General features: G+C 39.0%; 2 protein-coding genes across 2 annotated transcripts in view; both read right to left on the bottom strand.

The window, feature by feature from the left end:
• Positions 1-4254: 4254 nt before the first annotated feature.
• Positions 4255-17055, bottom strand: pcmtd1 (protein-L-isoaspartate (D-aspartate) O-methyltransferase domain containing 1). Its single transcript, XM_079172615.1, has 6 exons — positions 16848-17055; positions 10875-11344; positions 10336-10438; positions 9117-9288; positions 6385-6508; positions 4255-6034 (listed from the first exon to the last, which is right to left on the bottom strand). The coding sequence occupies exons 2-6, from the start codon at positions 11179-11181 to the stop codon at positions 5661-5663; spliced, it is 1080 nt and encodes a 359-aa protein (XP_079028741.1). The 5' UTR covers positions 11182-11344; positions 16848-17055; the 3' UTR covers positions 4255-5660.
• Positions 17056-22473: 5418 nt separating this feature from the next.
• The window catches only part of st18 (ST18 C2H2C-type zinc finger transcription factor), a gene marked incomplete at both ends in the record, with an annotated part of 38553 nt that continues 33297 nt past the window's right edge, over positions 22474-27729 (bottom strand). Inside the window, 10 exons of the mRNA XM_079173883.1 lie at positions 22474-22614; positions 22746-22892; positions 23009-23112; positions 23224-23366; positions 23463-23684; positions 25041-25121; positions 25413-25475; positions 25727-25795; positions 26086-26148; positions 26700-26812. Of these exons, the coding sequence (XP_079030009.1) occupies positions 22474-22614; positions 22746-22892; positions 23009-23112; positions 23224-23366; positions 23463-23684; positions 25041-25121; positions 25413-25475; positions 25727-25795; positions 26086-26148; positions 26700-26812 (1146 nt within the window). The remainder of the gene's footprint in view (positions 22615-22745; positions 22893-23008; positions 23113-23223; positions 23367-23462; positions 23685-25040; positions 25122-25412; positions 25476-25726; positions 25796-26085; positions 26149-26699; positions 26813-27729) is intronic.

Here is a 27729-nt window from a genome sequence, read left to right on the forward strand (position 1 = left end):
GTAACCTCGTTTATTTTTCTCTGATTATGACCCACAAGCTGAGGTCAGAGGGTTGTGTGAAGGCGTAGTTTTTATTGTATGGATGAAAATAAATCACGGACCACACAACTATAACCTGACAATACAACTCCAAACACGATTATAAAACATCTCTTATAATGTTAAAGCATTTTCTCCCCAAAACTTGATTATGTAAATAAACACTGACATTCAAATGAACTCAAAGAATTATGAATTATGGCGATTACTTGAGGGATTACCTGTAGGGATTATGGCATTTGTTAATTTGATGTGCAGCGGAGACGACCAGGTGGAAACCCCGTAACCTCGCGCTCTCTTCATCATCTTCTCGACCAGAAGAATAAAATCTGCAGTGGTGTCTTTTTGGAATATATTTTTTTTAACTTCACCTTGTAAATATGACAACTTTTCGTTGACTATTAAGAGAAAAAAAAACACAGTGAAGAACAGAGATATGTAGCGTCGTGGCCTCCAAAGGTTTGGGATGCCCCTTTAAACTTCTCTCTGTATTAAACTGTTTATAAATGCAGCAGAGGGACAACTAACCTATCCTACTCAAAAGAGTTCAGGTCAATTAGCGCAATTAGTCATGCTCTTACCTTCCATTTACAAAGTAGACTCCGAACAGAAGAGGCCCATGGGTAAGTAAACTCTAGAGGATAGCAAATTAAATGGGGTCAGTGAAGTGCTCTGCACTGTGCGGGCTTGTTAAGCTCACATGAGTGTTTGAGGGAGACTAATGGTGGTGGTGCAGTCTATGCAAAGAAAGTCTGAGTGATGCTTTTGTGCTTTAAAATGATCTCGGTTGCATATACCTTTATATCATAGGATCTAGAGAGTGAGGTTTATTTTATTTTTTGCAGATGTTTTATTAACAAATATTCTGTGTGATAAATTAATAAATAAGACCTTTTATAACATGGCTCACTTGTGGTGGGTTTTATTTTTCATGTGTTCACTGATTTAACACGTAAAGTTCAGTTCACATAACATGAAGAGAGCTCAAATCACAATTGTACGTGTTTTTGTTCATTTGTGAAAACGTAATTTGATTGTACTCAAAGGGGAGCTATGCTTTCAGTACTTAAATGCTGCTATTTCCTTATAAGTAGTACAGCTTGAGATATACTTGACTGCACTCAAAGAAATTGACATTTGGAAAATTACCCTAATTCGCTGTCTTACTGAGAGTTAGATATGAAGATTGATACTCTTGAGAAGTGGTCTAACTGGAGATGGAATGAGCTTCGTTTCAAACTATTCATTTTAATGACATGTGAGCAGTACAACTTCAAACTATATACTTGACTACACTTTGGTGCACTTGACTGCCCTTTTGAGACACCATTGCATTATTAATTATATTGAAATACACTTTGTACTCAATATGAACATACTTAAAATATAACTTAACTTACTCAAATGGATATTTCAGTGATGATATTTACATATTTAAAGACATGGTCCATAATTGTATCAAAAAGACGTGTAGTTCAATACAATTTAGGGGGTTTCCTGAGACAGTCAAGTCTGTTACAATGTAAAAGCAAAAATTACACGAAAAAATCCTGATAAACTCAGAATGGAACAAAAGACAAAAGACGAATCGGCAGCTGCAGCACAGAAGAAGTCTTAAACTCCAGGTGCCTCTGTTCTGTTCACCTGTCTGCTTGAAGCTCCAAGTGTGTCAATTACATCATTATGGGTTATGGTTAGCATTAATGTACCTTGGCATCTGCCTCAATTAATCGTCGGTTTAATGCACCACCCGGTGAGCACGTTAAGCGACCAGAATCAAACGCATCCATGTGTTGCGTCACCAACAGGTGCACGTCGTTTGTCTGGTTAATTGCTTAATGCGGACTGAGTCCACTGAGTGGACTGGTTATGATGGGACAGAGGGGCTGAGTGGACTGGTTATGGTGGGACAGAGGGGCTGAGTGGACTGGTTATGATGGGACAGAGGGGCTGAGTGGACTGGTTTTTAATCTGCATTGAGAACGAAGGGGCAAACAAGTTGTGGAGAACTTCCTGGTGCACGATCGAGGCTCACAGAAAGTCATCCGACAGGTAAATACATCAACACACTCGTGATGGTTGTAACTTTCTAAGAGTAGAACAGTCAACAATGTGTCGTCTGCTGTTGATTCTAACAAGTCGTTTGGCGGAATGTTGTTGTTGCACCCGCCGTGGTGTCCATTTTTATTTGTGGTCGGTCATTTGTGTTTGAGCTTTGTCCTCTTTTCTGCTCATCAGTCGTGTGCAAGTGTCATCTCCAGTCTTTGTAAAAATGCAACGCAGTAACATTTACTCAGAATAAATATGAATATAACCGACTTTTAGGCCAACCTGAGTAAAATGTCTCATTTAAAGTAAAAAATCTTGTCCTTGTGTAACATATTCTAGAACTCTTTCCATTCCTGACTATCCGGTAATCATTTATACATTTAGTAAAATGTTCACAAAGAATAAGAAAAACACCCTGAAGATGTCCTCAGGGTGATCTTATCCTGCACTTAGGAGTTTTTAGTCTGAAACTTGCATCTTATTAAAGATGCAACACTTTATATGAATAAGAGTATCCAACACTTGTGGAGTTTTCTGGAGATTAAAATCGAGATATATCTCTGCTGTTTACATTTTGAGTACCTCTTTACATAAAGCAAAGTAGTATTTAAGAAAAGAAAATATTTTCCAATTAATTAAAGGTTCAAAAGCTGATTTTTACACATCAGCTTCTGTTTCTATAGAGAAATCCATCTTTTACCCATATTACCTCTATTTTTTATGCACCCAAAGGTGGGATGTGTATCATACAACCCGTATATTAACTTGATGTCAAAGTGATATTCTACTACGATTTGTAACTGTCTGGGTTTTTTTTAAAGACAAGAGCCTGTTTAATGGTCTTGCACTGCATCAAGTGACAACAGAAGTAATTGTAGTTTATTCAACACTACACTGCTTTTCATATTCTAGCAAATGGAATTACATTTTTCAGTCTATGTACAGCAAGGTCCAAAAATAGGTTCCGTTTAAAAAACATCGCTTTACCTCTGCTTCCAGCCGTGAAAGGTAGTCGAGTTGTGTAAAGCATCAAGTACATTACACTATAAATCTGTAATGCATGCAGCTTTAGGTTTTATGTGCCTGTTTACTTGTCTTTGGTTGTTGCAGGACATCCATAAATCTTTCAGAAAAGCCGTTATGTGAGGCTAGATGGAAACCTTTTCTGTGTGAATAAATTAATAGTAGCAGTGACAAAAGCAAAAAAAACAACAGCATTATCACAAGCTTTCCAAGGATTCAAGGTTGGCACTCTCGGAGAAAGAAACAAAGGAGACGCATAAAGAGCAGTTACAATGATTAGAAGAGGCATAATGTGATTGTGACCTTTTTATTTTTGTGCCAAACATTTACGGAGAAACGACACATTTTCCAAATGAACTGCACGCACTATGAGAAATCAACCTGGGCCTGATAACCAGTGACACAACTGTTTCGGCTCTTAACAAATGAACTTAATATAAAAGCACAGAATTGGTTATAATTTGGTCTTTACCGGGCGCCATTTTTGTAGTCAAATCTCGTCCACATTAAACGGGATCACAGCAGTCCTATTAACTTTGGTGCAAGGCGTGACCTGAGAGTCGAGGTTGTAGGTCCCCTGCTTTCAATGTGCTCTTTGATTAGCAATTATGTTTTAGGTAATGGTATACAAACCGTTGCATGCCAGTAATTGGTCATGAGGATTTTAATGGATACTACGCAAATCAAATGGGGCTATGTGGTTATTGGTAATTATAAGATGAGAAATTATTCCATTATTGCTTACTTGCAAAGCTTTTCCATGAATGTAAAAAAAAGAAACTGACAGAAAATAATAATTACCTCTTCACACACACAAACTACTAATAGAATAATCACTCCCGTTTTTAAACAAAATATTTTTCATTACACCAGAAAATGAATACCATAAGCACTACTATATTTGATCTATTCAACAGACAGCAGTGGAGTTTTGATCTACAGAGTTCCCAGTGTCAAGATACAGTACAGCAAAAGGGCGCTACAACAAACCAAATCAAACTGTATGCAGAATCCTATGATAACAATACATATATATCACTTTTATATTGAACAGAATTAATATCAACAACATTCAACTCAGCTTTTGGAATACTAAATGATGCATTCAAAGTAAGACGAATGAAATCTCCAAAGTCTGTGACCGTAAAGCATGAAGAAAAAGTGTGACATCTATCAGTGATGTGCGGTTTTCTTTTTTTTTTTTTCTTTCCCCACCGTGGAATGTTTTTGTAGAAATATACCTTTTGTTTGGGTAAATTTACTGTGCCAGGAAACTCACAGAAGTCCTAATGTGATGGGGGTACGTTGGCACTTAGAAGCCACCACTATCAGGGAAGTTCTGCAAGCAAATTGTACTTTGATTAAACAGGATTTACATCACAACAAGTCCAGTCCGCAATAAAAATGATTTTTTTTTCACTTGAGGACTGCAGACTAAGGTGCTTCGTAGGACACGTCTACAGTTCAGGATACAAAAGGCTTCAAAATACAGAATTTGAGATTTGTTTAAAGGCCATCTACTTGATTAATATTCTTTAAATCCTATTTTTTTTATCAAAACATTTCCAGTCTTGATCACTTGGGACATCATCTCCAGTGACCAATCATAAGATGTGAAGTCAGGAACACCCAACACATTTACAGTAAATTCATGCATTATTGACTATCATCTCCCCTTTTACCAGTCCCCTCTAAAAAAACAAAAGGTAAAAATGTGAACCACCACTGAACACCGGTCATCAGTTTTATCATTATTCCAAACCTCTGATATAATTAATTATACTATTTGCATCAAGGATGGGGAAACCATGGAGAGGAGAGGGTCCTACAACACCGCATCATATCAAGTAGGGTGTCAGCTATTCATATGCAAAGTGAGGAAACACAAGCACCCTGTAGAAAAAGTTACATCAAAAGGTGCCCTGTAGAAAAAATGATGAATCAATAAAGTCTCTCCATGATCTCTTGTAACAGGAAGGTACAAAACACGTTGACCGGAAACAAAATCTCAAGAGTAACGACACCCCCATTCATGATTAAGCAAGAAACTCAAAAAAGGTGGAGGGCGTGGCCTTATTTGACTTTCAGTGTCTTTTGCTTCCTTTTCTGGTGATCAATTAATCCCCAGACCCTGACGGTAAGTTAAAGCTTATATAAAAGCTGCAGTAAAAGTCTTCATCTCAGCATGATTATATTCTGACAAATATAATAAGAACTTTTATTTTTTCATATACAATTTTTAATCTGCACATTTCTGCAGAAATCCTGACATTGTGATAAAATCTGAATCTCAAAATGGGTTTCTCAAACTGTCCATTCAGTATACTTTTTACATTTTTTTTTTTTTTAATTTTCATTTTTTTGTTGGGATATACAAATTCATACAATTCGTGATAATCATATAATTATCCACTATCTATGTCGTCTCTTTCCATTACAGTTTTGCCATTACGATTTAATGGAAATAATGCTACATCAGTACTGAAAAGGGTGAAGAAAAGCATCTCAGCAGGCGCTGCACCCATTAAGAGTGGATATTAGTGAATCAGTCATTTCTCTCTGTAATACAGCAGATATGCTTTCAGTGACTCGGGCAGCGGTAAAGACATTATTTGGTCTCTCAACACGTTCACTTGCTTGAGGATTTCAATGTCGCCAATGTCTCGTTCTTCCTCCTCCTCCACTTCCTTGTGTTCTTCCTCGGCGTGCTCCTCCTCCTCGCTCTCCACCATCTGGGGGATCAGCTGATTGCCCACGAAAACGTAGGTGTTGATGCGTCGCCGCCGGCAGCGCCGGCGTTTGCGCTTCTGGGGAACTCTTTGCACGATGTCCTTCCCCTGACTGTCCTCGTTGGCCAGGTTTCTCAGAGTGCGGCGTATGTAGATCCGAGACAGATCCTGAAGGCTGCGGACAGTCAACGGGGCTGAGGACAAACAGAGATGACAGTCCTTCAGGGCAGTGCGCCACAAAAAAAATAAGAATAGTTCATACAACTGCACCAGTCCTTCAACTAGGCCGGCATCAACAGAGGCCATCAAAGAGAGAACTGTGTCTCAGTATTTCAAGGGAAAGGATCTACTGGCTGAACAGAGCAGCTGCAGGGCGAGCTTCATATGTCACACAAAATATTGCTGTTCCAATCGTCACATCACTTTGAATGCACTGTCTGACTTTGAAATATTGCCTGCTTTACACTTCAAGACCAGTTAGGCATAATAAAAACACAAGGTTGTTTTTTTGTTTTTTTTGTTTTTGTGAGGCTGGAGAACTTACGCAGCTGGACAGCGTCGGGCTTCTCTCCATCAGCTATGCTCTGCTGGATCAAGGGGGCAAAGGACACCGCCAAGATGTTTTTGCTGTCCCATGTGCACTGGCCAGTCCTGGTTATCTGGGTCAGCTTCATAAAGAGGCAAAACCTGAACTTAACACTTATAAAATATGAAATGTTGTGTGACACTAGGGAGCAAGAAGCACAGTTTCTTCAAAATATATATATATAGAGAATATCCTTATGGGGACATGACGCTGTTTAATTCTCTACAGATACACGTTTTATTAAATACAGTGTTTGCTTATTAGACAACATTCACACATCTAATGATCTTACTCCAAATTGCACGTGTTCATTATGGTTTGGCAGATGTACATAAACACTGTGTAACCAAAGATAAACTTTGCCCCCGGAGAAGAAATGAGCCCCTTTACCATTTGCCTACATGCTGCTGTAACAAATGGGTGCATGAAACATTAACACACACACTTAAATTTGTGCGTGAGCAACTTACTGCCAATGGGCTTAAAGAACGATCAGACTTTCAAAACAATTAATCTGCAAAATGATGTTGTCAATTAAATTGATGCATCGTTTGATCCATACAACTTCACATTTCCCAAAGCCAAAGGTGACCTCTTCAAATGTCTTGTTTTTGTCAGACCAACCGTCTAAAAGCTCAAAGATAGATAGTTAGTTTTAAGCACTGACATCTGAGAAGCTGGAGACGCCAAATGTTTGTCATTTTGTTCATGAATGAATAATCATTTGGCTCATTGTTGCAGTTATAATATAAATTGGGTTACATCATCCTATCGCACACATCTATCAGACACATTATCAAAATGTCTGGTGGTGGGAGAAGTTGGCTCAGTTCATGACAAGTAATTACTAGTCCACAGTATTGACAGTTCTCAAAACACTGTTAAACCCCATGAGGCTATGGACTCATCATGCATGATAATAAGGGAGAGTACATCTTAGTCCAACAACAGGTCCATTAATACCAGATACTGAAGATGCCCTGGAAGCATATGGTTCATTCATTCATAGCTATTTTTAATGCACTTCATCCAACACAATAATGCTCACTGTCAGAGTGCAGGTCTCTGTGACTACTTATTATTTTTTTCATTAAAGCCTGTAGAGAATTCTGCCCTCTCACCAACATAATGGGGCTATATGGTACTCTGCTTTTGGTGTTCAAAGTGCAAAAAAAACACATTTGAAAAACTCAACAGCAGCGTCTCCTTCCAGAAAGGATGAACCGGCTACTCAAGATAATCCACAGATCTTGTTTTGAGCAGTTTCATGAAGAGACTATTTTATTTCTACCGAACTACACCCGCCAACCGCGTCACTGCGCAGGAGGAGGCGTGCAGCTATACTCGACACAGCTAGCTCACCGCGCACCACTGAGCTAGCTAAACGTTACAACTCAGCCGAGGAGGACGCCATTAATGGTTACACCTCTCGCATGAGTTGATGCACGCTTCCTCCTGCACTAACTAACTTATTGATAACTTGCAGAACACTCGACTTGTGTATAAACGTTTTAATCTAATTATTTTTTCATTGTTGGTCATTTATATAGACACCTATTGTGTGCACATTAGTCCTGTCTATTGTTAACCGTATTTATCCGGCTTTGTTGTCCTTGATCCTAATCATTCTGTCCATTTCTGTATACATTCAGAGCAATGCAAATGTGTGTGTACACATACTGAGCCTTGGGTCATTTATAACCCGTAATCATTCACAATCTGAATTACCACTATTGGCAAACAGTAATTCCTGAGTGTATGCATTGAGATCCCTTTATGCTTATGAGAGCGCCTACCGACATAAACATTAATGAAGAGCATGTTTGAGATCGCCTCTGTATAATGCGATCCATTATATTTAACTGTAACGTACAAGATGAGTGGGGAAGAACAACGGCTTGTTGCTTCGTCCCATTAGTACCCCGCCGTGTCTTTTAAGATACTCAATCATACAGTTTGGCAACATTTGCAAAACGCTCCGTTCTTCTCATGCTTCATGTTTCATAGCTGTCCACTCTGGAGGTGGGAGGGCGGCAGCTTTTATTTATTTTATTTTTTTTAATGATTCGCATTAGTGTGGACATGGTATATGGTTTGTAGTACTTACAAAAATGCCTGATCAAAATGATAATTATTTTCCCCATCATGATTCATAAGCCTGTGAAGGCTGTTTTCGTTCTTACTAAAGCCTTGTACCTTCTTTAAAAACACAGCATAACGTCTGATTGATTTCTTATGAGTATACTGCATTCTCTGAGCTCAGGCCTTAGTACACTCAAGTCTTAAATAACTGACAGCATAACACCTTGGGTCACAATATCTAATCTTAGTCAAGCGTTGCCCAAAATCCTTGACCATGAATCTGTCATAAACTTTACCCTCCTTACTGGAATAAAAGAGTCCAACTATATTCTCCACCAACTTCCCAAAATATGTCCAATGCACTCTTACATGCCCCACACTCAAACATCCATTTCTTTTAAATAAAACGTATTTATACAGCCCTCTGTGTGCTCCTTACACGGCTGCTCAAATCCAGGGGCAGTCGCGGCTCAATAATGCATGTGAAAATTGCATAACCAGTCTTGTAGGTCAAAGCTATTTTACCTGTTTTCCCTCATGTGTTAGCATTTTGAATAGCAACCATTATGTGTTACTTCTTTATCATTCAGGAGGCTTGTAGCACTTACCTGATCTTCTATAGGCATCACCAGAATGCCTCCAATTTTGAGCAGTACTTTCATGTAATTTTCATGGTCTTTCTGCACTCCTGCGCCGCAGTAGATGCGATCGTATTGGTGACTGTCTGTTGAGATTTCAAGGCAATTCCCCACCACAAAGACAGGTTCGCAGAACTCAAACCTGTGAAAAAATAATGACCAGAATAGTGGATGAAATACAGAAAATAACAAAGGAAAACTGTTTTTTTTGCTTTCTTTCAGGCTCATCACATGTGTGAGCTGCAACAGAACATGCAGATTAGATGAATAGAGGAAGAGTGATTTAAATGGAATTAATTTGCAAGACAAAGTCTTATGGTCCACAAGAGCAGAACTGGCAGGCAAAACTGCTACTAGTTTCAACACACACTGTTTTTATTAATAGAAATAAGATAATAATCTAATCTAAAGCTCACTAATTAATAACATGTTAAAATAGCTGTTGTTACACGGAATAAACAAACTAAATAACAGTGAGCATTAGAAGTGCTAGGAGACAGATTTTGTGACATTGGGACAATGTCAGGTTTCCAACCCTTTATGCTAAGCTAAGCTAAGCTAACCAGCTGCCATTTTACGTTTGGCTTTTTGTCTGTTGCAATCTTGGTTTTTGGCCTTTGCCATCTTCCCTTTTTTTTGTAACCAGAAGTGACACGAAGGGGTGGAGCTAAGTACAACGAAACACTGAACAAGACATTCTCAGGTGACCAAAATGTTAAAATCCACTTCCATGAACTAAAAACATTCTATGAACGAGTTAAAGATGGAAATGCAGACAACATCCAGACCGGACAACACAGTGGTAGCAACCTGTCAGTCACAAGGTAGCCACTCCATAAAACGCAACCGTGCTTTATGGAGTATGAACATATGAACATCATGCTGTATTAAAGAAGACTTAAACTAGAGATTGAGACCATAAACTTATGTTTACTGAGGTAATAAATCAAGTGAGAAGTAGAGTCATTTTCTCGTAGACTTATTTTTGAAACCAGAGGAGTCGCCCCCTGCTGGCCATTAGAAAGAATGGAAGTTTAAGTCACTTCAGCGTTGGCTTCACTTTTTAAAACTGGAAGAATTCACCAAAAGATTTAAGAGTGGAATCAATCTTTTCTTCTAACTCTCGGCAAGAAATCGAATTGGCGTTTTTTGCCAAAATGAAATGTTCCTATTAAAAGCAAGAACTTACTTATCAAAGCTGTCACTATTCTTTACGAAATCATCCAGTTTCTCTCTGGCATATTCAACCACGTCCTTATGGAGCTCAACTCCATGGTTCACACCAAATGGCCCTGAGAGAAAAGAAACACACAACAGGAACAATATGTTCTTAAAAAAACAATGAAAAACACAGAAATACCAACTACCTATTGTGACTTCATGTAGAGCTGAAACGGTTAACTGTTACATAATTCTGCCCTTCTTTTGATAATCAAATAGTGATGCAAGTAACAAGGTAATTTTCTTGCAAAAATACCAAATCTGCTGATTATCTTTGTCTTATGTGAGAAACTGAATATTGACTTGTATACAAGCAATTTGTAGATTGTCCCTTCTGGCTTTAGGAAACTGATCTTTTTCTTTAAATAACCAAACATGAAAATTGCAGTCCTATTATCACTGATGCACTGATTTTCAGGCACACGGTGTACTTTTGTTGTACCTAGATTTGATATCCGAGCACCTCCCACACATGAAACAAAGCACAGCTGGGCACGCTATGCTTACCTATGATGAGGCCAACCATTGTGCTCAGGTAGCCAGTCCCACTGCCCAGATTGAGGAAAGAAAGTCCAGGCTGCAGTTTGAGGGCCTCCATCACCTCCGAGTATATACACGGAGCAGACAGGTGTATGTTGCCATGCTTCCACGCCAAGTCTTTGTAGGCACTGTCCCGGTAGCCGTCCAGATAGTAGTCACCGCGGTCTATGGCCCGAAAGGCCTGCTCAACTTTCTCCGTGCGAATGTACTGGGCCTCCTTCAGATTATCAATGAGGTCGTCATTGTCCTCCCCAGCGCTCACGGCTCCCCCCATGGCAAAAAGAGAAGAGAAACACACAAGGGCCGAAACTCGTACTCCGGGTGAGCGATTCCTCCTCAGTGTGGCATGGGGGAAGAACGTCTGACCTGAACGCTGCTGCCGCTGTGACTCCTCGAGCGTCGGTTCAGACTCCGGTCATGTCCACGCAGCAAGTGACCTGAGAAAATATTACATAAACACGTTATGGCAACAACACGCCCGCTGGGGAACACAGCATCTGTGCAGATTTAAGATGCTGATGAAAGTAAAGATTTAGGAATTTTCTCCCACGATTGTGGTTGTTTTTCTGCTGAAAAGTTAACGACTGAAAGCGACAGACTGGAGAATGAAAGAATTATTACATATCAGTGGATTTCCAAATAAATTCACTTTAAAGACGCGATGAAATATGAAAGCTTTATCTATTTGAATATTAACTACAAACCACATAACCCACCAAAGGGTCATATTTTTTTTAAACAATCCAATAATACAACGTTAAGGCATTTTAATTGGATAATAAAATGTGTGGCTTGTAATAAGGAGCCTTCAGATTACTATTCTGCACATCATTACCTCCTGAGATTAACCTCCAAACACACACTTCCCTTATACAAGTTGTTTACTCTTATTCAATGTGTACAGGCCTTTTTTTTCACAGACATTATGCTGGCTCACCAGCACGGCTTTATGAAACAGAACCGTCATTAATGTAATTTGTTACACCCGGGATTTTCCTGCACATACATTACAGAGGATCGGTGGTGGAAAAGCTATGTTAGTCATGCTATATCCTGCGTGCACAGTGTAATGTGCTGTATACTGTAGAGAATGTTTTTTTTATTTTAGAGCTGAAACGATTAGTTTAATTGATTAGTCAAATGTCAAAAGTTCACCACTTCACTTCACTGGGTCAATGAAAACTGATCTCCGCTTGGTCTGAAAACTACATGGCCAGTCCTGAGCTACCGGCTTTACTATTGAATACTATTAAGTACAACATCGTAGAAATAAAGAGTGAACTACGACCACATGCTGCTTTTTAAACATTTTATAGATGCTTTGATGACTTAAGTACCCCGCGACTGGCACAGAGTGGAAGGGTGGCGCTGGAGATGCAGCCCAGGGAGACAAGACTTGAATTCCCTCTCTGCCTCCTCAGCATCTCCACATCTGACTCAGCTAATAAAGATTCAATTCAGAGGTGACTTTGTAGCGGGAGGCCTGGTAAGGTAATTTTCCATTGGCTCCTTCTCGCAGGCAAGAGGAATCATTGATTCGCTTACCAACACTGATTGCACAGCAGTGTATTTTTCTTTTTATTATCTTAGTTCCCCTCTATCCTCTCTGTAATGCATAGTCCTTTTGAGTAGCCTGCATTTGAAAGAAAATCCAGGAAAATGGGTCAGGGGAGGTATTGTACAAGCAAATTGCTTTTGAGCACTGCTGTACAGTCTCACCGATGATTACCTCGAGTCTTGAAACAGGAGTCATCATTCACCCACTCCTTTTTAAAAAAAAAAAGACAAATCAAAAAGCAGCTACGTGATAACATGTGTTGCTATAGTGAAGCTAGTTCTTTCCATTAAAAAAAAAGAACAGAATCTGTGTGTAAAAAGGAAACCACTGGTAAACACACACTGGGTGTCCCGGGTTGAACCCTGGTGTGTGTGTGTGTGTGTGGAAAGTGCGCTGACTCCATGTCAGGTCATGACTGAGCTGCTGTGATCCACGACTCACTGAACCCCGCAGGATGACGAAACATGCAACGGATCCTCCGGTAACACGAGATCAACACTAGTGCTGTAATGAAACACCGACGGACCCTCTAGGCCGCACGGCGACATGTACACACTGCTGATCAGCAGACGGCGAGAGGAAAAACGATAGTGCTCGTGGTTACATGCATTTAAACTGTATACTCAAGACATTTTAGCCACTCTTTTTGCAGCTCTGTCAGCAAAGAAGAGGACGTCTGTGGCAAAATGCGACAGCGGTATGATTCATATGAGTAGAAAATAATCGTACGTGTCAATAAATCAACACTCACAAGTCTCACGTTTGCATTTCTGATGTCGTAACGAAGGCAAATTTGACATTTGTGCTTTTTTTTTTTTTTTTTATTGATTTCCACATTTTTTCACAACTACCCGTGGATATACGAATCCTGCTTATGAATTTACATTACAGCGCTTTGTCCCGTATTCCCTGCAGAAACAATGTGCGCATGTTGGGTTCACAGTGACGGTTAAGAAACTGGATAAAAGACTTGAGACGGTGTAATTAATGAGGTATGTCTGCATGGAAAATAAATTCAGCGACAATTTTCCCTGCAATGTCGAACATATTATTAATACAACCTGTGAGCAAATGTGCTTTACAAATGCAAATTTCGTAGAAGTGCTCGTTTGTTTCGCTACAAAGGCGCCTGAATTGAATGTTATTGAAGTCGGAGTATTCCTCTGTGCACAGAACCGTGTTGTGTTTCTCTCCTCACTGAGATGAAAAACACCTGCACATTTGTATTGTAATTCAGAACAACACTCCTGTAATAAATATCACCTTTTGTGAACACTACTAATTCTAAGCCATGCTGAGTCCTCATCTGCCACCAGCAGGTCAAATACTTTATTTCATGACCCGGAAAACTAATGATCCAAATCCCATTAAATCTGCCGACCATGGCCCCGCAGAAGATAAATCATGGCGATCTTGGTCACCTAATGACGTTTTTTTTCTAGCTCTGAAATGTCCGATTTTACATAATATACCTCAAAATCTGAATATGGTGATGTTTGCTGAATATGTTAATAGTCCTCAGATACTTCCTTTTGAATGTTAATGACCTGCTGACCCCTCCTCCAGGGTGAACCACCGGGGAGACGTCTTACACATAATGTCTGATTACATATTCTAAAAGGGCAGACGGTCACTGTTGAAAGTTTGTTTTAATATAATATTTTTGTTGACCCCCATGACCATAGGTCATTTTTCCTCTTTGACTAAAAGGCAGCATTGATCCACGTTCTGACAAACTGTTTCAATCCTGTGTCGGTTATCTTTAATGCATTACATGCCAGCATTTTAGCCTTTACAGCAGTATGTCTTCCTCGCCTGTTATAAAGTTTTGGCCGATGTTACAGTCGGTATCTGATCAAGACTTTCATTTCCACAACAGCACAACATGTCCCGGAGTGTAATGAGTCACTGTCCATAATGACCCCTTCCTTTAGTGCCATCCTCAGACTGGAATATTAGAGACTGCCATGAAAACCTGAAAGATGTTTGTGCTCAGCAGTGGATCGGTGCTTTTGATTAAGGTCACAATATGGCCGTTCCTCTGACTCCATCCCCAGGCTAGTGGTGGAGATGAGACTGAATGTGAGGTGCATTAGCATCCATCTTTATTCACTCAACCACTGGACTCCGAGTTAATTAGTCACAAACGACCACAGGATGTGACAGTAGAGGCGTCTGCTGTGCCCGGCTAACAACAGGAGCCGACTGCATGCAGCCGGGTATGAAACATATTTAGCAGAACTCCAGCTGTTTCACTTATTCTCCTCTCAATGTTGCTCATATCGACTCTGAATATTCACAAGAAGAGGTCAAAACAGTTTGGGGATGAACGTAACTAACGCCTTTTCCCAATTTGTGGTACCTAACATCAACCTGTAACCTGCGTTTTGCATTGTTTACATTTTATCTATTCTTTTCTGATGTGTGATGAGAATGATGTCATCACAGGGCGTCCAGCAAGGCCAAAGACTTTAGATGTTTTTAGATGAAAACCACGACTCGAGGAAATGACCAGTAGATTATTTGATAATTGTTTGCTGCAGCTCTACTCGGTAGGATTTGCCGTCATGTGGAAAATTCAGAAATAATAGATTTGGCTTTTCAGTTGAGGATACGCTGCTTTTCTTTGTCGTATTTTATTCATCCTTTATTTAAAAGAGGGTCAGAGAGGTCCAAATTGAGATATCTCTTCTGCAAGATGTACAGCAAGGAAATAGTTTTTATAAACTGGGACGAAAGTTAAAAAACGCAATGCACCATGATGTAGACTACATCCAGCTCTCTCAGAAGAGGCATGCATAGAAGTTTCCTTAGCAGCAAAAGGAAAAATGTTCTTAAAGGAAAATAAAAACCTAACTTTAGTGAAGGTTTCTATAGATATAGACTTCAGAGATCAACTTGTTATCAATCCAGATGCCACGGTGTCTGTAAGTCCCTAGATGAGTGCCATCTAGTGTCGAGACAATACAATCAGTAGGTGATGAACGTCGATGTGTAAAAGTCATAAATGTGGTCTTTTAGGAGCTTTAAATCAATTATAAGTTAACAGGAGACATCTGCAATAAACTAAAAGTAAGGAATCCATCCACACTTTTTAAAGCTGGCACTATTTGACAGTTAATTGAATATCTGTATGTTTTGTACAGTTGAGGACAAAATATATATATTTCCTTGAAATTTAGTAAATTGTGATTGGCATTGTTAACTTTTTTTTCATACAGTTTAAAGACCAAACGAGAAAATACTGAGAATACTTATCAATACTGACCCTAATCAGTATAGTTGTACCAGTATAGTAGCTGTTTATTCAGCTGTGGTAGTTTGTATATTATTTATAATGTGTTTCTGATATCGCTGAACACACCAGTCAATCACGAACCTTCAGACTTTGACTTACAGCAGGCACGTTGCCTCACATCATACAGATGTATTTGTATTTTCTTGCCCACTCGGTATTTACAGATGTTCCTGTAGTCCCCACGACTGACACCTGATACAGCCAATCAGCTCGCTGCCTGGTCACGTGCTGCAGTTGCCACACAGATGGCGGCCCGACAGCCAATCGGCTGCTCCGGACGCTTTCTTCGCACTGCGTGTGACGATGGAGTAACAACAACAACAAGAAGAAGAACAGCGATGTTCATGAAAACGCTGTCGAGCGTTATTAATCGCGGCTGTTTCTAAAAAAACTCCTGCACCAAAAAAAAACTCCCACATATGTGAGAAAGCAGAGTCTCACGAGTGCACGAGCTGGCACACACTAAAACAGTGTTATTGTTGTGCGTTCATCCAGCTTTTGTTCCCACTTGTCGGCCATAACCGCAGTCTCTCGCTCTCTGCAGTGAGATTAAGCTCAATCCTTTAGCAGCGACTAGCTAAACCGGTTTGTTGGAAAATGCATTTTAGTAACTGCTGTGCGCGCGCGTGTGCGCGTGGAAAAAAAAATGATCCCACAAAAACAAACGTTGATTTCTCGGAGCTTCTTCCGCCTGATAGAAAAAAGTAAAAAAAAAATAAAAGACGACAACAACGAACAAAAAGAAACTGACGACAGTTGGTGACGCTTGCACATGAAACCGCGAGTTTAAATCGAGGTGTTTGAGTTGATATCTCGTGTTAAAAGTCCACGCAGTGTGGACCTGGCTAACGTTAGCTGTCGTGGGCCTGAGTGCGCCATCACCAGAACAGAGACAAAGCAGGTTAGGTAAGCTCTCGTGTTGATCCTGCACAGCGACTCGAGAGTTTATTAAAGCTAACACGATTATTATGCAGCCAGCAAAACAACCCGGATAACTGACACACGCACACACACACACACACACACACACACACACCAACACACGGCAGTTATCTTAAAAACACATAACAAAGAAAATACTCACAATGCCGTGTCGCATTAACTGGATGCTCTGTGCAATGCGACGGTCAGCGACTTTCAGACGTTTTAGCAGCCCTCCTTTTTTTAAATGTGTTTTGTTTAGAGGCTAACTGCCGGTCAGCTGTGTTGTGTATCTAGTTAACGTCAGCTGGTCCGAGCGATGGAGGGAGAAGTAAGTTGGGAACGTTGAGCCGTTGTGTCGAAGTGAAGGAGAAGACAGACACAGCTGAGAGGATGTAAACATAGGTCACGTGGTTTAAATGTTGTCGATAGAGGGAGGCACTGTTGCTCATATCTATATCTATCTTATCTATGTTATATATCTATTTAATCTGTAGCCTTCTGTTTAGATGCACTTTAGGATGGGATGTTTTTATTTAGGTTCACAAGTGTAATAATTTTTACTACAGATCAAATTGCAACCATTACTTTTATTAACCAATCAATCAGGCAGTGAAAGCATGAAAGTTCTACCTTGTTTGTACAGTATCAATGTCTCTATTTGTCTCAATGTACTGTACTTATTTATGTAGGTTTGTCGAGTTAGGTGTAGCCAATTATTATGTTGAATTGATTGTGATTATTGTTGTTGTTGTTGGGTACTGCACTATAAAGAAAAGTACATCCATTACAGAGAGAATAATCTGGCGATACTTGGTGCACTTTATGTTGTTTTCCTCTTAAAACAGGCTCTCCTTTCAGGCATTTAAGTTATCTCTGTTGGATTGATTTATTCTATAATATACAATTAATTAATCTGCTTTTACTTACATTATACCATGCTGACTCTTCTGCTATTAATTACACCACACCATTGTCACGTTTTTTGTCAAATTGTGTCTTTAAGTGCTCTTGTATAGCTTATATTTTCTACTTCTGTTGTATTTCATTTTGAAATACCTCTTACTATTTACTCTCTATCTGTATTAAATGTGTCCTTGTGCTGGTGCAACAAGCGACTCTTATAGGACCGTATCTATCTATCTATCTATCAGATAAAGGTTGACTAAAGGCATCCAGAGTAAGAAATATAGGTCAGGAATAATACATCCCCATGATCAGCCTGTTCATTATCATTTCCTTTTAACTAGAGAGTTCAACGTCTGAAGGTTCCTGGAAAGTTTCACCCACCGTGTAACCTCACAGCTCCCTAAAGGAAAAGTTTAAATTTAGCCTGCAGCTGGTTTCACTGGGCTGTGTGGGGATAAACGGTCACCAGCAGACGGGCGAAGTTTCAGGGACCTCGCTTCACCTCGTCCTTTGATAATACCATAGATGACTTGTTTTAAGAGGAAGACATGCAGTCACTTCAAGAAAACTAACTGTCTTTTTTTTTGATGCAATAAAACAGTAACAGAGATATTGGAGTCACACGGAAAATTATCTTTCAAAGACTGCTGAAGCCCGAATGTCTGCCTATATTTTTCTCTGTCAAAAGCAAAGATAGTTATCTAGTATTTTATACTCTGGCTTCTCCAAACAAAATAGTTTTTACAGCACAAAACATTCTGGTTAATTAGTTGACAATGCAGCTGATAGAGTAGAAGAGCTAAACAAAAATCCATCAGCATTCACAGTGAAGCGTTTGTGTTAAACTTTCTTTTATTGTAAGAAATATCGTTTTATCTTTTTTTATTTATTTTATTTGCAGTGAAGAGCTGTCGTTCTCCTGCAGTTTGTTCTCTAAAGAGAAGAATCTATTGACTTCCTCCTTCGGGGATTTCATTGCGTAACACAGAGATGCATTGAGCTACGTGACCACGATGTTTTTAATGTGGGTTCATTTAAGTTTTTAAGTAATTGAATACTGGACCTACTCATATGTCAGGATCATTAGTTGTGTCACTCAGGGCCATAACATGCTGACTAATCAAAATCAGCTTCTCCACTACAAGTAAGGTCTGTTTTAGCGTCATAATAAGTGTGTGGAACATGAAACCAGGGCCAGGATTTTAGAAATATAGTCAGGAGGGACATTTTATTCATGCCCCTTATTACACTAAAAATAATGCAAAGTGGAGAGTGGAGACAAACTGACATTGTGTTTTGTTAGTACAAAGATGGATATAAGATTGTGTAACTTGTGTAATGCTGTAGTGTAAACTACTCTTCAGATCATTACTAAGTACTAAGTGAGGACATGACCTCAGTGTCCTCAGAGCTAAGGCCTTCATGGAAATATACAACTTTAAAAATCACAAAACCAAGATCCTGAGTTTGGCCACACTTGTTTCTCATATTATTTCCATGAAACCAAATATTTAGTGGCCGTCTGTGTTATGAGACAAATGTGACCAGACATTGTTGACTACAGTAGGGTGAGCTGAGGTCAGAGTTTCTTTGTGGCCGTCGAGCTTCTCTATATATCTGCACCGACGCTCTCACAGTCTGCACACACACACACACACACACACATACAGTATACATTACAGTGAGACGGGGCCCCTGTGGCATGACTCAAATCATTTTTCGTGGTGGTGTTGAGTGTGAGCAATACAACAAACTTATATATAGTCATCTTGACATGTATGCAGTCAATAATCTTCGCTCGTCCCCGTTTGACTCTGATTCATTACAAACAGTGTTGGAGTTCAAACCATACTTTAGTTTGAAGGTTATTCCCTTATTTAATAGTTGTATTAGTCTTAAACGTGAGTTGAGGTTTAAGGGTCATGTGGTTGATACTCCTGAGTTATATGATTTCTGTCTTTTATCAGCACTGTATGCTTTAATGATGTTCATTTTTAATTTAATTTTAGATTTATTGTTTCTTTTCATTATTCCAGTTTTCAGGTGAGCCAAGTTTGATCAGCCTGTTATTTATTGATTATATTTAGTGCCTAGCAGGCATTTGAGCTCCACACCTCTTTTGATATCTGTGAGTTTGTGTCTGTGTGTTTTTCTTAAGTTGTCGGACTCTTGCTCTTCTGTTATCTGTCACTTTACGTGGGCGACCAAACCAGTTTCCCCTTAAAGAACAGTCTCTAAGCTAGAAATGGAACGAATTGTCGACTGACACAAATTTTATCAGCAACTTATGATAATTGATTGAATGTTTATGTTATTTGTCAAGTAAAAGTGATCTAAAAAAGTTCTGAATTGTGAGGATTTACTGCTTTTCTTTGTCTTGTGTGTTAGTAAACATATGTGTGCTTTGGACTAAAATAAGTAATGAAAAGATGTCAGGAAGTTGTGACTTCACAGACCAAACATTAATTAATCAATTGGGAAAATTATTGGGAGATGAACTAATAATGACAATGATCATTCGTTGCAGCCCTAAACTGAATACATTGAATATTGTCGTGTGCACTTTGATTTATTCAGGTATTTTTCGGTCGGTGTAGAGAGTTCAAATGAAAGTGAAACAGATGGATGACCTGCGTTACAGTTACACAGTCAGCATCTTAAACCTTTATTATGATTTCTAACCCCAGCAGCTGTTGGTATCTGGACTCCATCGACCACTCCCTGTCCCTCTAGATGTAGTACCCTGTATTCACCATGAGGTGGTGCTAATGCATAAGGAAATGTGAGACCTGACTTAAGACTTTGAGACACCACACAACCATTTGAAAAGTTTATTTCTACCATACACAAACTGTACAACACAGCGCATATCTGTTTATTATGAAATAGTAAAAGTAATAGGAAGTTTTCAATTTACAAACTACTTCAACTGAAAAAAAGCATTACATTATAATTTAAAAGAAAAGAAAATACAATACAATTTCATATCATACTAATATTGTTCCACAAAAAAAGCATTTCACATTACAAAACATCAAATACTAACAGGGAAAAATAAATATTATTCACAAAACTTCCTGAGCAAACAATGTGTGGTATAGGAATTAAATATACGAAATTATAAATAAAGGATTGCTAGGTTTAAAGAATTTGATTCCATTTTTTTTTAAAGATCAAAACTCTTTAAAACGTTGAGTTTTTGGATAAAACAGGATCTTATTTTTCTGTAATTTGGCTCTTTTGCTGTTACATTGTTTTTCTCTTCGAATTGTCCTAGGCTACATTTCTTTGACTTCTTTTTGCAGAAATGAAAAATGTATTGCTCAAATGAATTACTGGGTCATTTTTCTTGTGGGATTAGCTTCATGTTAAATAGAGACACGTACCGTATAGAACAGTGATGCGACAACTGTGTCACATTTCCCTCTTTTTGTTGAAGTCAAGGGCAGTACATTGAACTAAAAATACAAAATAATTGGATACAAAAGTGCAATTGATGCCAATAACTACCATTTGTCTTGTGTTTTCATTACTTTTTTTCTTTTTTCTTTGTTTTATTGTTGCATTTAATGATTGAAACCAAAATGCGAGTTGTGTTGGTCGACAGCTCGGTTTTTGAAATAGCTACTATTCAAATCTGCCCCAAGCGTTACAAGAATATTCAAACTGTAAGACTGGTTGAAGTGTTAAGGCTTGTAAGCAGTTTAAGATCAAAGAGGAATAGATGTTTTTATTTTTTTTTATTCATTCCTTCCCTTTTTCCCCCTCTCCACGCTAGCGAAAGGTAAAATATACACCAGACTTTTCAATCTCAGTCGTGATATTTCAAACCCTGCCTCTGAGATTACAGCTACTGAGACAACGGTATTCAAACAGTCATCAGGAACGTTTCCTCCTATGAAAATAATTGTACTGTATAATAAATTAGACACCATCCACATAATACTGTCCTACCACAAAACATAGTACTCGTATACTTTTATGGATTCATATACATTTAGGCACATACTATATGCACACTCCAACGTGTGTGCACAGAAGGCAGTTTAATATCTATATTTAAAAAAAGACATCTTGACAAAGTGGATTTTTGATTTGTGTTGCACTCTTCTTCTATGCAAAGCAGAATCTTGACATTCAGTTCACCAAATGATGTTGCATTTTTGCTCAGTGTCACTTCCTGTTTGCATTCAGCTGCTATTGGTTTAAGAAGGAAAAGGTACAGTACAGTTGCATTGCATTTTTTTTTTTTTTATCTCAGTGTTCACTTTGTCTCACCATACATTCAGTTTCCAATAAAGAAAGCAAAAGCAATGCTTAAAAATATTGATTCTTAGTCGTTTTGGTAGGTTTTTACTTTGAAGGGAGATCCAACTTATGGTTTAATAATAATAATAATAATATAAGTTTTTCAACACTAGATGGCGAAAGTATGCCATGAAATTGGAATGTGCTTCTATGTAAATTTACAATGTGCAGAAAGTCAAACATATTTCTTAATTATCAAGCATTTACAATTCAAGGAATAAATAAAAATCGAGGAAATAAATACACTGATGAACAAATATAATAATAATAATAAATAGCGATAATATAAGAATGACATGAACAGATACAGATTAAAATCAAGCAAACCATACAAAATAATTAAGTGCAAGAGGGGTAAAAATCTCACCAAGATAAACATATCAAGTGAATGCAGAAACAGTAAAAGCATTACAAATCTGGCTGGTACTTTTTCTCAGTGCAGTGTATTTACCGGGAAACACATTTCCAAAAGCCTCGTCTTATACATGCAGCCAAGCCATCACTCGTCAGTGAAATAGAGCTATCTAGTGCCATTATCCCAAGTCAGAGAAACCTCTTGGTAGCTCTACAGCTTAAACATGGATGCCCTTAATAGCCTGTTTGATATTATCCAAGAGGGCCTTGCACTCTGGAGAGTATTCATGCTCCGAGTTGTTGTACATATCAGTTAATGTGTTCACATAGGCTTCAAAATTATGCTCACTGATGGGTCCCTGCAACAAAAACATGTTTGACTATTAGTGAAAGCAGCACAGCAGAAAATGACAATTCACAGAAAATGACATTTCTTCCAGGTTAGATATAGTGAGTTGTAGTGGAGTCTGTGGTCAAAGGCTTACTGTACCATTTGAGGCAGCTGAATGTCTGTTAGGCTGTTAATGAGAGCTTGGCTAAGGCGTGCGAGCTCCTTCAGAAGGCTGTCGTTGTGCTGTTCGATCATCTTGTTCTCCTCTTCAATTGTCCTCAGGTTACATTCCATAGACGAGATCTGCTTTCGGGTACAAAAACGAGCACACACAAAAAAAATTAGAAAGAATTCGTCAAATTCAGCGAGCAAAGATCTCTTTTTTTATTTTTTTTAATGAACTTGTCAGAGTAGATATTTACCTGCGTTTGAAGTTGCATCATATCGGCTTCTATTTTCATGTTGGATTCATTCAGCTCCTTAATTTCATGATCCAAATGTTGAATATCTTCTTTGTTTTCAACACCTGAGTTGGAGCATATCATCTCATTTATCATGTTCAAGCTGAAAATATTGGTATTCTTTGCCAAGATACATGCAGCTGCAAAATACCACACGGTGTGTCAGGGTATCTTACCACTGCTGGTTTTCAGTTTGATGGTCATCATCTCCTCCTCCGAGGGCTTTTTCTTGATACTCTGTGCGTTCAGTGGGCAACCCGACAAGCTGTAGTCCAGCAGGTCATAAAGGACAGTTTTTAGGTGGGAGAATGTCACAAAACTTCAGCATCAAGAGAGATTGTGAATGAGAACTGAGAATGCAACATGTCGACCAGCAGTGTTGTTTAGAGATAAAATGGAGGACAGGCGACCTCACCTTCTGTGAGTGGCAAACACATTATTGGCATGTCCAAGGCCATTGCAGCCAGGCAAGGGACAATGGGGCAGTTCCTGTTTATTGGCCTTCCAGGCAAAGGGCAGCCCATTGATGGACGACTCCTTCTGTCTTTTGGCAGCGAGTGGACAACTGCCCGCGCTGCGATGGGATGTGTATTTTCCTGATATATGGCCCTGTCCGTCACATCCCATTACTGGACACCTACCAGAGAAACCCATACATGTTGTAAACACTGCTGACTCACACAGGGAAAATGTAACTAACCTGCATTAAATAACATTGCTATGCTGCAGAGAAAACAAAGACATTTAGCTGCTCGTAAAATAACAACCACATCATTAAAAAAAAAAAACGAAAAAAAAAAAAAAACTCTGTTTCAACAACTAGACCGGAAGATTTGTTAACCATTAAGTTGATTAATCCAGCCAAATGCTGATTAAAAATGAAGTCGCCAAAACTAAAAATAATCTCATTAACTAGAAGTTACTAATCCACTAGAACTTGAGTTAGAACGGACGCTGTGTTCAGCGCGTGCGTTCGGAGGTTGCTGATGTTTGCGCTTGAAAACAAAAGCACAAGTCACGCTGAATATCATTAAGAGTTTGTCAGTTGCATTTCCAGGCCTGTTTTTTTTTTTTTCCTGCGGGTCAGTAATGGAGTGACATGAATTACAGATAATTGTCATGTATCCCCTCATGCGAAAGAATGTAATTTGGAGGTGGTGAACCCTTTCCCTTATTGATAAAGGTGAAAGGTCACCTGAGATGATACAAATGGCACGCATGCTGTAGAGTGCTGCTGCAAAAAGCCTGTTTCAGCATTTTGTTACTCGACAGCAGCAGCACTTAGAGGACAAAACAACACCGGTGCCATTACTTACATCTACTACAGGTAGGTAGCTTGATGCAAGGCATCAGGACAATGGAGGCATGCCATATGGCCCACTGTTTACAATAATCTGGGGACATTTGCTACCCTCCCCCTTTTCTCTCCCTTTCTCTCTTAATGTGTATGAGATCTATTCCAGTCTAATTCCTAAGCTCATGCTCTTGCATTAGTAATTAAAAAGAAAAAATCTCTGTGTCCAGATGTATAAGTAAACAAGGGCTCATATATCTGACTTTTGGATTTAAACTGCAAATCAATTACATTATTTTTTTTCCAATAACACTTTCACAGACAATGATTAAGCTGCAAATGAGTGCAATGCCATCGGAGCGGGCAATTCGACGTTTTCTTAATATACTATAATTATAAAGAAAGCACTCAGTGGAGAGTAATAAGCCAGATATTCCATTCAGAAAATAGGAAAAATACAAAACCCTGAAAAAAAATCCCACAAAAACACGCTGCTAATCCTTAGAAAATAATTCACTAATGTTACGACAAGAGAAGTATTATTTTCTTTGTTTAACTTAATGGCCTCCAGGTATAATGCCCCGGGCACAAAAGCATGACGCATTTTCACAATGTTTTATCTTTTTATTTTTTTTTTTAAACAAAAAAGGAAAAAAAAAAAAATGACAGCATGGGATGAGGGGAAAAAAAATCTCTTACTTAAGCTCTTGCTCATCTTTGTCATCCTTGTTTGGTGTGAGCTTCAAACCTCCCTTTCTGGCACGTGGACATCCTGACAAGCTAAAAATGATTGGCGACAGTATGGGTTAACATGGAGGAAATCTATTTAAGAGTAAAAAATAAAAGCTAAGTAGTTACAGGCCGCTATGAGGTCTGAAATCTAAAGCTGTAAATCTACACAGTAAATGTCTAGTCGCTGGAGAAATCGGCAGCCAAAAAATATCAATAAAAACAAGAATTCGAAAAGTGCAGCATGTTTGCGGCATAAAGTGAGACTTTCACCATCTGTCTGAATGTCATGCATCTGACAAATGTATTTCATGCTCAGTTGCGTTGATTTTTCTCTGCTACCTTCTGTGCGAAGCATAGTTCCCAGTCACGTGTCCAGATCCATCACAACCAGGTGTTGGGCACCTGCAGGTTGAGAGACACAGAGACCAGGTGCTTTTTACAGCAAAAGACTGCGAGCAGAGCGGTGGGTTCATGCTAATATGCAGAAAAGTAGTACAAAAGCCAACATGCTTCATGTGGAGTGCATAGAAATCATGCTTAGTGTGGAAGTAGGAGGGGAAAGTAAAGGAAGGGAAAGCATTGACCCAGAACAGGCTGCCTAGTTTAATGTGCAAAATCCTTTAGCAACAATAACAGTTTTCCCAAACACATACTTTAGTTCCTGAGAGTTGGCTGCCATCAGTGATTTGAGTGTTTTGTCAGCCAGGGGACATCCAGACACACTGGAGAGGATAAAGAGCTAACAGTCACTTTAATGCACTCTTTGATCACAGCTGAATTAAATAATCTTAATACAATGTCTCAAAGCATTCTCATACAAAATCATTTGAAAACACAATTCCACCTCCTCTTGACGAGAACGCTTTCTCATGTCAGCATGTTTTTAAGAAAGTGACGTATGATTTGAAAACCTTAACTCTGCCAGCAACTGTGTCAACATAATTAAACAATCAGCACTGTTTCCCTTTGTCTATATATCTGCTGCTAATGAGGACTTAATTGTTTACGGTACCTCCGATGTGATGCATAATTCCCCGTCACGTGGCCGCTGCCGTCACAGCCTGGGGTCGGACAGCTGCAGGAGAACACAAAGCATTAAATACACAGATTACTTTGGTTCCCACAGCTCCAACTGCATCTTTCTCTTACTCTGAGAACCTTTTCCATGGGCATTAAATCGAGGAAAGTTAGTACAGCGGGGAAGTTTAGTAGAAGAATTATTATTATGTTGCTCAACGTTCGGTTTAATGGTGTCTCTGAATGTCCCTGAAGGGAGTGATGTGCTGCAGAAACTAGAGGATCCTACTTTTTTTTGTTTTGTCTCGAGGTGTGATTCTCAAGAGGAGACCCAGCAGAGCATGCACTCTAACTACAAGAGTTGTAAGCTTGTACGGGGGATATACAGGGAGAAAACTCACTTTCAAATAGATACATTTCTGCTCCACATGAACCTGCAGACACACCAGTTACAATGACGTGTAACTCAGCGCTCACTTGCAACAAACTGTCCCACTTAAAGCAAAGTTATGGTGTGTCGTTAATACTGACCATCTGCCAGCTAAAAGGGAAGCTCACGTTATGCACAGTCGGCTGAGCGGGGAGGTTTCATTCTTTAACGTGACGCACCTCAGAAGCTCTTTCTTTGCGTCTCGCAATAGCAGCTTGGCTTTGGGGCTCATCATGCTGCCGTCTACATTGTAGTGTTGGTCCTCCAGGAGAGAGATGTGATCGTAATCCTCCTGGTGAGACAGAAAAAGTGAAAAAAAAAACGTGACCTTCATTGTCTGAACTAAAACCGACCTGATCGACAATGACCTAAAAGTGAATAATTAATGAAAAGCAGTGCATAATACTCTTAAAACACAAGCCCTGGGGGTTACAGCGCGATTATGCTTAAGGATACTTATACTCTAGTAAACCATACATCCATTTAAAGTCATTCTTAATCCACATTCATGAGGTATGGCCATGACGTATGGATTTCCTTTTTTTTCTACAGACAAGATTGTGCAGTCACCAGATGTTGGGTATGATTTCTAAAACCAGGTCAAATGTGATTATTCCTTTATCATAACGACTACAAATGGGTGCCAAAGGTGAAATAAAGAAAGGAGGAACTGGAAAGCCCGGATTAATATTCATGCTGGTGCTTGAATGATGTGTGGAGACCAGTCCTGTTTTCTAGTTTAAAGACCTGACAGGAAAACTGTCTCAGAAAATGTCACAAAATGTAAAATATGGGGAGTTTAGTAACCTGGTGGGGTTTTCTATTCGACACTTAGAAAACTTTTTAGGTGGATTCAAGTATTTTTTGAGTAAAGTTGACTACTTTTACTATTTCCAGACTAAATTCGACAACTTTTAGGTCAACAAGGTAAATAAATCAAATGAAAACTCTATTTCTTTAATCGCTGTTGGTAAGATGAGGGCCTTGAAAAAGCCCTCGACCTTCATCTTTGGAAATGAAATGGTAATAATAAACAGTAAATTCCTATAAAAAAAAGTTTCCTGGAAAGAACTATCTAATCTGGCAACAATTTTAAATTTAGAGCTTCAAGTGTTTAAAAACTTCTTCAAACTATGAGCCTTATTCTCCACCTTTTCTCTCTGTCGTTTACTTTTTAGTCTGTTGCTGTGCTGCTTAATCTCATCATTG

The sequence above is a fragment of the Pholis gunnellus genome (assembly GCF_910591455.1).
Source record: "Pholis gunnellus genome assembly, chromosome: 14".
Lineage (NCBI taxonomy): Eukaryota > Metazoa > Chordata > Actinopteri > Perciformes > Pholidae > Pholis > Pholis gunnellus.